Source organism: Nothoprocta perdicaria, unplaced genomic scaffold, assembly GCF_003342845.1.
Source record: "Nothoprocta perdicaria isolate Ctin4 unplaced genomic scaffold, notPer1 scaffold_18, whole genome shotgun sequence".
Taxonomy (NCBI): Eukaryota; Metazoa; Chordata; class Aves; order Tinamiformes; family Tinamidae; genus Nothoprocta; species Nothoprocta perdicaria.
The window spans coordinates 102,031-112,185 of record NW_020454982.1 but is presented as its reverse complement, the minus strand read 5'-3'; the positions used below and the strand labels follow the sequence as shown (position 1 = coordinate 112,185).

General features: G+C 52.8%; 1 protein-coding gene and 1 long non-coding RNA gene across 3 annotated transcripts in view; both read left to right on the top strand.

Moving 5' to 3' along the window:
• Positions 1-1,976, top strand: part of CEBPA (CCAAT enhancer binding protein alpha) — a 2,339-nt gene extending 363 nt beyond the window's left edge. Inside the window, exon 2 of the mRNA XM_026036558.1 lies at positions 113-1,976. Within this exon, the coding sequence (XP_025892343.1) occupies positions 120-1,091 (972 nt within the window). The 5' untranslated portion in view covers positions 113-119 and the 3' untranslated portion in view covers positions 1,092-1,976. The remainder of the gene's footprint in view (positions 1-112) is intronic.
• Positions 1,977-2,805: 829 nt separating this feature from the next.
• On the top strand, positions 2,806-4,588 carry LOC112945022. 2 transcript variants are annotated; one of them, XR_003248919.1, is made up of 3 exons: positions 2,806-2,923; positions 3,186-3,405; positions 3,926-4,588. It is a non-coding gene; the product is annotated as an uncharacterized LOC112945022 (long non-coding RNA). The 2 variants fall into 2 exon arrangements; XR_003248918.1 differs by having other exon boundaries at positions 3,923-4,588.
• The last annotated feature ends 5,567 nt before the right edge of the window (positions 4,589-10,155 follow it).

The window sequence follows — 10,155 nt, the reverse complement described above, 5'->3', positions numbered from 1 at the left end:
GGGAGCGGAGCGGGCCGGGGCCGCGCGGTGCCGCCGGGCCCGCGCTCCGCACAGCCGCCGCCCGCCGCAAGCTGGATTGCCGGAGCCCCTCGCCATGCCCGGCGCGCTGTAGGTGCTTCATGGAGCAAGCCAACTTCTACGAGGTGGAGTCGCGGCCCCCGCTGAGCAGCGGCCAGCACGCGCAGCTCCAGAGCCCCGCGCCCGGCAGCGCCTACAGCTACAGAGAGGCCCCCTCGGCCGCGGCACCTGCTGCGGGCGGCGCGGAGCTCGGCGACATCTGCGAGAACGAGAACTCCATCGACATCAGCGCCTACATCGACCCGGCCGCCTTCAACGACGAGTTCCTGGCCGACCTCTTCCAGCACAGCAAGCAGCAGGAGAAAGCCAAGGCCATCCTGGCCGGGGATTTCGACTTCCACAGCATGCATGGGGCGGGCGCCGCCGCCTCGGCGCCGGGCCACCCGCCGCAGCACCCGCAGCAGCCGCTCTTCGGCTGCATGGCCGGCTACATGGACGGCAAGCTGGACCCGCTCTACGAGCGCATCGCGGCGCCCGGCCTGCGGCCGCTCGTGATCAAGCAGGAGCCGCGCGAGGAGGAGGAGGTCAAGGCGGCGGCGCTCTCGGCCCTCTACCCCCACCACGCGCCGCCGCAGCACCCGTCGCACCTGCAGTACCAGATCGCGCACTGCGCGCAGACCACCATGCACCTCCAGCCCGGGCACCCCACGCCGCCGCCCACGCCCGTGCCCAGCCCGCACCACCCGCACCCGCCCGGCGCGCTGCCCGCCGCCGCCGGCGCCCTCAAGATGCTGCCCGCCGACCACCGCGGCAAATCCAAAAAGACAGTGGACAAGAACAGCAACGAGTACCGCGTGCGCCGCGAGCGCAACAACATCGCGGTGCGCAAGAGCCGCGACAAGGCGAAGCAGCGCAACGTGGAGACGCAGCAGAAGGTGCTCGAGCTCACCACCGACAACGAGCGGCTGCGCAAGCGGGTGGAGCAGCTCAGCCGCGAGCTCGAGACTCTGCGCGGCATCTTCCGGCAGCTGCCCGAGAGCTCCCTGGTCAAGGCCATGGGCAGCTGCGCCTAGAGCCGCGGCCGCTCCGCGCTCGGACTCCCCTCCCGGCCCGGAGCGCCGCGCTCCGCCTCCCCTCTTCCAGTATTGCTTTTTTTTTTTCCTTTTTATTTTTGTTTGTTTGGAACAATTAACGACCAATCAAAGAAGCCAGGCAGCTCTAGTAGTATTACGAGTTTTGTGCCTTAGGGGGTGACACACGAATAAGCTGAAAAAACGTGGTGGGTTTTGTAAGGAGCAAGGCGAAGGGAAGGAGGAGAAGAAGAAAAAAAAAAAGCCCACGTGTCTACACAGGGTAAATAATAATAATACTAATAACAAAGCACACATTGCAAACCACGTTGTGCCTTAAAAGCTGCAGGAGCTCGGGGCTCTCTGCCCCGCACAGCCTGGCCGGGCTGGCACAGGACGGTCCCGCTGGCCAAGCCGGGGCCATCGCGGGCGCAGGCGGCGGGTGCCCAGCGCGGACCTCGGTGTTCGGAGCACCGAGGCACGGGAGAGGCTGCGCCCAGGACTGTCCCGCACCAGCTCCGCGACCCCCGCAGCTCCCCCCGGCCACGGGCAGCCCAGGACTGCGGCTCGCGGGGGAGCAGCGCGGTGCCGCCTCCCGCAAGCCCAGAGCAGCGGTGTCTTGTACTGTATGTCGTGACATGGCGAAGCACAAATGAATAAATACCTATCGATGCGGGTATTTACTATGAACTTCCAGTGTATTTTGCTTTATTCCAGGACATCCAGCTCCTCTCCAAGTCTCTGTCTGTCCGAGCTGTGCCTCATGTAATGTGAAAGCCTTTCCGTGTATACTAGCTACACTCTTATTTTTATTGCATTACTTAGATTTTTGCCATCACACAACTTTCTTATCTGGTGACAGAGACTGTGCCCTTGTGCTGCAACGTTATTTTATTATTTGTGCGGGTGGGTGGGTGGGTGGGTGGCTGCGAGTGAGCGTGTGGCCTTCCCGGTGGGGCCGGGCTGGCCCCGGTGCCGGCGCGGGCCGGGCCGCAGGCCCCGCGCGGCGCCGGCACCTTTGGACTCTGGAGCTTCCCCCGGCAGAGAGAGGCAAATAAACAGCGCGCGCGTCGCCTTCCAGCGAGCGCCGGGGCCGAGCGGTGCCTTTCTGCCCGATGCTGCAGCTGCACAGTCCTACGGGCAGTCCGGAGCGGTCCGGACGGGCGAGAAGGTGGAGCTGTTGGAGGCGTGAGTGGCGCGGGGGGCAGCGCGGCGTGCGTGTGCGAGGCGTGCGTGCGTGCGTGTGGGCTGTACACCTATATGTGGATGCGCACCTATATGTGGATGCACACACACTGGTGGTTTGGTTTTATTTTTTTTTTTTTTAATGGGGGGGTATGAACTGCATATAAATGTTGTGGAAGCGCTGGTTACATTCATAAATAAAGTGCATATTCTCTACCGCGACCTCCGCCTCCCGCTCTGCTTCCAGCTCCTGCGGGGCTCCCGCTCCGCCCGCCCCGGCTCCCGCTGCGGCGGCGCCGCCTCCGCGCTCCGCGCGCGCCCGGGCGGCTCCGGGGGCTGCGGCCGGGCCGGGCGCGGCCTGGGGGCCGGGGCCAGCGGCCATAGGGCGAGCGGGGCCCGCCCGCCGCTCCCGACGGGGGCTCGGTCCGGAGCGGCCTCGGCCCGGCCCGGCCCGGCTCTGCCCCGGCCCCGCGGGCCTGGGCTGCCGAACGTAACGCGCACGCCGTGGGGCTCCGCACCCGTGTCCTGCGTGGGGTCCCGCCGGCCACGTGGCAGCTCTGCGTTGGGGAGTGTGTCCCCGCACGGCGCCAGGCAGAGCCTGGACAAGCCCAAAAGGCAGCGCTGACACCTGCGCTGTTGGCACCCGGGCGGTAAGTGCACCCCTGTCCTCAGCAAAGCCGCCCAGCCTGGGCCCGCGGGCTGTGCCGGGTCAGGCCCCTCTCCAGCCTTGCTGTGCCGAGGCTGGAGGCGCGTCCCACTCCTGCACAACTGGGACCAAGGGTGCGGGGGGATCAGCCCCTGCACCCTGCCACGGTGCCTGGGGTGCTCCTGATGTGGGGCAGCTGACCCAGGATTGCAGGTTCTAGTTTGTAGATTTTTTTCTTTTATTTTCTTCACCTCTTCCACCCCCAGGTGCTATGTAAGGTGCTGTGAGGGCAGCCCCCGCTACCACAAGCGAAGCCGTCGGCTGCTGCATTTGGGCGTGCAGAGCACGGGCTGCCCGCGTCCCGGGGACGATGACTTTGCCAGCGGAGCAGCGCTGTCCTCTGCCTGCGCAGCCCCTGTGCAGGGGCGGCTGCGCCTGCCCTCTCTGCGACGGTGCCGCCTTTGCGAGCAACGGGCACGAGCTCAGGTAGCGCCTGGCGCAGCGGCCGCTCGCGCTCCACGCCGGCTCCCTGCTGTGGGGGTGACCTCACGAGCTGTGCGGGGACATTTGCCTGGGTTATGGCCGTGGAGGAGGCCGTGTGTGACCTCCCAAACCCCGTCCGTGCAGTGGCCTGTGAGCCCGGCTGCTCAGTGGTGTTTGCGCACACATTAGGAGTAGCCGGACAGTGGAATGGCTTTTGGGGACATCTTCTGGTTCTGCTGCGGTGCTCCCAGCATCTGCCCGTCGCGCTGCAACGTGACAAGCACCGTGGTGCAGCGCTCCTGTCTAGGCTGGCCCTGCCCGCTCCCCAGGGGCTCAGGTGTTCGGGCCACACGGGGCCTCACGGGCGCGGGGCGGACGGGAGGTGCCGCCTGCCGCACTGCGCGGTCAGAGTTGAGACGTCGCGCGCGACCGCAGCCCGTCCTCAGCCAGGAGCGGCCGCAGGGAGGGACGCGAGCGTTTCTCAGGGATTTTGTGTGTCTTTTTCTCCCTGTTCTAACAGAAGGACCGCCAAGGAGCCTGCATTGTTGCCTGCCGCAGGTGGCTGGAAGATGGGACACGGCTCTTGCAGCGCTTTGCGCCGACGTCCTCCCCGAAGGCAGGTGCAGGAAGGTGCTTCTTGCTAGCAGGAAAGAGGCGCCCCGGCGCTGCACTCGTGCTGGTTTGAGCCCACGTCTGCTGCGAACGCTGGCGAGTGTCTGGTCGATTAAAGGAACGGGCCCGTGGCTCTCAGGTGGTAGAACAGTAAGGCAAAATAGTGTTGACCAAGTGAGGTGACGGCTCTGGTTCTGAGCTTCCCTTTCTTCCACAGTAATGAAATCCTTGTTTGTATGTATGGAATTACACACACACATGTCACTTGCATGGAGATGTCTGTGCTTCAGTGCGAGTTCCTCTGCCACATCTGAGGCATTTTAAAGCAAAGGCAGCACTCAGTGGCAACAGATGTATCACAATGAACTTCAGAAAGACTGGAAAATCTGTTCAAATAATTCCTTCTAATCTGCATTACATTATCATTATATATATTTGATTTTCATTGTTCTTATGGTGGTGTTTAGTATCCAGATTAGACCAGGACCTAATGGATCTGAAGAGGGAAAGACCTTTTCCCGAAGAGTTTACCATTTCTGTGGAAGATCAACAGGTGGTTGTAATGTATTGAACACTTGTATATTCAGAGGAACCCAGCTGTGTGTAGGTAAACTGAAATAAAAATCAGCAGCTCTTTGGAATAAAGCTTTATTATGTCAAGGCCATTATCAGGTTTCTGGTTGAGCCTGGTAGGGTAGAGGTAATGCATTTACGCTATATTGCCTGCTCCTTGGTTTGGTGGAGCTCCACAAAATCTCACTCAATGCAGGAACAATAGCCCCATGTCTTAAGAGATATATGGATAGATCATCAGATGGAAAGGAGCCTTCACACAAAGGAATCTGATTCACTTTCAATATTTAAGTGTATTTTGCTTAATTTAACACCATCCTGTTTTACTGCAGTATTGCATCCTGCCTCTCAAATTAATAGTTAACCACTGAGAAAGACAGGTCTGGCAGAATGGAAATCAGGCATTATATTATCCTATGAGTCATGTACATACAGAGAACCAAACAAGTGTCAGCCAATGGCTCTGAGCCCAAAATATGTCAAAGAGGAGATGCATATCTTTCTATATATTAAGTAGATAGAAAGCTTGTTGCTGTTCCCATTAAACAGGTTGGAGTTCTGCCACTGGCTGCAGTGGGAACAGAATTGGGCCCATGCTGCAGACCCTGCCTTTGGCTACCTGCATTTTTGGTGTAGCAGGGGACAGATGAGGTTCTAGCAGTTGTTCCCTATCAACAGGGATGTAATATCTTCCCTCGTGTGCGTGTTTCAGGTGTTCCTCCTTAGCCTAGCACTGTGATCATTGGGTTTCTCCCTCGGAGCTGGGCTGCCGGGTCGGAGGCAGCGGGGGAGGTTTTGCTGGTTGCGGCTTCGCGAGCGGCAGGGACGAGTGGCTGCAGCGGGGCATTCGTGCAGCATCTGTTCTGAGCGGTGTTCTTGTGATTTCTGATGATTTACGTGATGCAAGAGAACTACCTTTAGGAGCTAGCTTCTCTTCAGGCATTCAACCCACTTTTTTTCTGTCAAAATCTAGGGATTTGGGGGACTGAATAAATGCCTCAAAGTGGTTCAGAGCATCCTTGAATACCAGGGTGCTTTTGTATGTTGATTTTTCTCACTCCAGGTTTCCCCTCCGCTGTTTTAATACACATGGTTGTAGATGAGCTTCAAGAACCAAGTAAATTTTGGGCTTTGGATACTGCTTGGATCCCCGGCATGGTTCGTGCTGTGGTGCGGGGGGAGAGGAGGTGGCTCTGCCACTACCAGTAAGTAGAGCCCGGCAGGGACGGCGGGATAGGGCCCGGTGCCAAACCTGCTGCTCTTAGCTCAGTGTCACATAGCACTCCCATACAAGCATGTTGTGTTCCCTCTCGCACACGCATTTTATTTCCATCAGCTTGTCATTTATACACTAGATTTTGACTCTCTTCAGTGCAACAGAATCCAGTTTCCTGCAGAGAACGGAGGACTAGGGGATCATGTTCACTTTGTAAAAGTTACTTTAATATTTTTGTTCCTTTGCCAGTTCAGTTAAAATGTTGCTGACAGGCTGAAATTGAGTATTTGTGGTTGATTTATGTTTTTGCAAAATGGCATTTAGATGTTTTTTCTTCATCAAAAACACAACCAGGAAGGCTATGGACAAGTGCCCTTGCTTTGCTCCATCAGCCACCCTCCTGTATTGGCTTGTGAATGTCCCAGGAATGGGACCACTCGAGTTCTCCTACCAAACCTTTCGTGACCTACCTTATTATGGGTTACAGACCTCCACCTGTTTCAGAAGGGGACTTGCTCTTGCCTGCAATAGAAATAGGATTTGATTCCCTAGACTGCAGTTTAAAAGCACCGCTGTATGGCTTGGCTTGCTAAGTGAAGAAGGTGTAAGTCCATTGGCAACATTTATTTTAAAAAGTCAATGTATGATTACCACATGAAAGCATCAAGTTCTTATTTTTTAAGTGAATGTATAGGTTAATGCAAATAAATAAAGCTCTAGGTATACAGCTTTATGTTTGCACTGTGAGCAATAACATTTGCAAATATCACATCAGGTATTCTGAGCTGATAAAAGCAATTTAAAAGGTGGCCTTTGCAAAGGAAAATTCCTAATGAATATATCGTGAGACCTGGTTTATAGAGTGGCCAAAGAATGTCATTCATATTTTTCATTTACTTTTGTATAAATCATTTTGTAATTTGATTACCAAGTGGCGTAAGCAGTCTGACTTTTTCAGCTATGAGTAATACTGCTGTAACATTTTTGAACTATTCTTCTTGTATGGATTAAATCCTTAGAATTTTAAGCAGTGACAGATGTTTCCTGACGTTCCTGGTGTATGTACTTGGTTCAGTAGCTGGACATGTTCCTCAGTGCTGTGTCAATGACCTGAATTATTCCTGCAAGAGTTCAAGAGCAACAGACTGAAGGAGTTTCATGTATTTAATGCACTGAGTGAAATTTGCTTTTTCCCTTTGATTTGCCAAAAGGAGATGATTTCAAATAATGCAGACATGTTGGGACTTATCTAACCGTATGTATTTTGGTATTTGTATTTTATTTCTTGCTTATAACAGAAGAATATTTTGTAAGGGCTTGGGCACTTCTGATGCCTTCTGCAAGGCCCAAATTACAGATCTATTTTCACTGATTTATTTCACCAGGTCTCATGAGTTGGCTTGTAGAGAACTTCCCGGAAGGACCCTAGTTGTGACCACCTTCTTTCTTGGGTTCCTGCTGCTGGGAGGAGGTTCTTGTACTGATGTGGAAACTGGGCTGAGCAGAGGACCCTGTGAGGCTGCACCACGAGCCTAGCAGGGCCTTCTGCCGGGCTGCCACGCGTGCACAACAGCCTCGAATGACACCTAAGGGAGCAGCCCTTGACACCTAAGGGACCAAGGGTGCCCTTGGTCCGTGCGGGGCCACCATGCAGCTCGGTGCAGGCTGCCCTGGAAAGCTGTTGAGCAGCCGCTGTTCAAGGCACTGGCACTCGAGCAGGTTTCCAACCAGAACCAGGGGGTGTGTGTGTGCTCGGCGGGTAGACGTGCTGAGGCTACTTTATTTTTTTAGCTTTCATGCTGTATAACATAATCTGTTTATTTAGGAAAGCATATTTTTGCCCCAGTCAGAGTCATTTCCCGTGAAACGCGGAGTGCTCCTGCTGGAGGACTGCTGGGTTTTGTGAAATACGAGAGCAGCAAGAAAAGCTTCAGAAAATTTTGCAGCAGAGGGGAATCCTCCTCTTCCTTTTGGTCCATCCCCAGTGTCCCACCTGGGAATGTGCGTTCCAGTGCAGAGAGGGAGAAGAGCGCAAATGTAGGGTGTACATTTCTGGGCACCCTTTTGAATGTACAATATAGATTAAATCCTCCCACTGGAAGAGGAAACCCACAGATGCAAGTTAACCAGCCAGTAGCCTTTGCACTAGCAAGTAACACAAAGCTGGCAAATAAGCTTTTAGGGAAAATTAGAGTCATTCTGAGGTTTAAAATGCAGAAATTACTTCTGATATTGCCATCTTACAGTGATCAACTTGCACCGTAGGCAGCTGTGATTCGCAGTGGTGCATTTGCATGGCTGCATGTGTACATTGCAGCTAATCAGCATATGTTATTGCTGCAGCAATAGCAAAATTATTTGTACATGCTGAAAACCTGGCACATCATTGCATATATATATATATATATATATATATATATGACATGCGTTGAGACTCTTCTGATTTGGATAAACGTAATTTTTCAGGTAGAGTTTGCATTCTGATTCAAACACAGGCTGAAGGATCAAAGATTTTCAAGCCAAATTATGTTGTACTTTTGCACTTTGGGGACGAAAATGTGTAGGCTATACTAGAGTTCCTTTAAAAATGAGCTTCAGTTTTCATGTGTAACTACAACAGTACAGTCTATAATCTTCTGGCACTTATGATTTGTAGACCTTTACAATTTCAGTAATTTTACATGGTAATAAATGGTTCATAGGCAGCTCTCTCCTCCCAGCCAAAACAATAATAATAGAGACTGAGAAATCAGGAGCCTTTGAAAAATGAGGGAATAATAAATGAGTGGATCTTTCCCACTCCTTTACTTTTATGCATTTGAGTTATGTTTTGAAGCTATGATTTTGCTTTTTAATAAAAAAAAAAAAATACTAATTTTCAGGAGCTGAGGAGAACATTTGCCTCGCGAAGTGTGATCAGGTCCTGAGGTGGGAATATTGCTGCGGATCGCCCCGCTCCCGGCGCGGAGCCGATGTGGCGATGCTCCCGCTGCTCCCGGAGCTGCTCCGACGCCTCCGGGAGGGTCGGCAGCAGTTTGTGTGTGTGAGCCAGGTAAGTGAGCCCGGTGCTTCCCAGCGGGAAGTTTGGAGTTTGTTTGGAGGTGCAGGGAGGCTGTGGCCCTCGGAGAGCGGGTGCCTGCAGCAGGCAGCCTCCCAAGGCGCAGGCAGGGCAACAAGCCTGGGCCACCTTAACTGGGAAAGGGTGACTCAGCTCTTTCTGCAAAGACTGGAGTTTCAGCAGAATATTTTTTCCGCTATGCTGACAGCTTTTCCACCCACGTATTGCAAGCATGGCTGTGTGCCATAGAGGTATTTTAGGATTGTAAAGCCTAGTGTAAGGTTTTAAAGATGTTATGTATTTAAAAAAAAAAAAAAAAAAAAAAAAAAAAAAGGTGAGTTCTACAGCTTCAAATGTATGGGGTGTGTGCAGCGTGCGGGAGCAGGAGATCTCTGAAAAGCAAAGTTTGAGGGAGGTTTATCCCCATCTATCATTTAGCTGGTTCTATTTGTTCTCCTGAAACCCAGTCAGTGATGCTTTGAGACCACCTGTATCCTACAGAAACAGGGATCCTCCATACTCTCCCAGAAGTCTTAGCATTGTTTTAGGAGCAGAGTTAGACTGTTATATTCTTGGTAGATATTTTTCTTTTCTTGATCCTCTTGTTGCAAGGCATTTCCAAATCCTGCAGGGAAAAATGAAGTGCAGAGAGATACATGGGGAATTAAACCTAATAAAATACAAAAGGTTTCTTAATCTGTCAAGTGCACTGCAATATTGAGTGAGTTAGTGTCCTCAGCTGAAGATGAAGTTGGATGGTGTTTGCTTGTAATACTGTTCCAGCACATTGAGCCACTACATGTGGATATATCCAGTCTGCTTTGAGCAAGTCATTTGTCAGTCTTTATGTAAGACTATAATCCAAGCTGTCAGTCTGTGAGTGATGCATGAATCAGGCGCTGGGGGTCTGGGGAGGAGAGCACTGGGAACCTGGGCTTGTGCTTGGTCTTACGTGCACTTAAGCAACCCAGCAGTGGCATCCAAAGATTTGCTCTATTGTCACAATTATTTTAGGCCACAAATGCTGATGCAGCAGCAAAAGCCTCTATCAAGGCCTCACCACATCATGGGACTGGGGAAGAAAATGAGCTAAAATCCCAGCAAGTAAAGTTAGTGGCACTGACTTTAAACCACTCTGTGGCAAATCGCTATTGTAAAGCAGGCAGGGCTATGGCTTCTTTGGACTCTTGGTCAATTAAAGGAGCAGTAATTCATTGGTGATGTCTGCAGCAGCCCTCAGCTTTCTTTGGTGTTTGAGTTTTGGGTTTGGGGGTTTTGTTTTGTTTTGGTCTTT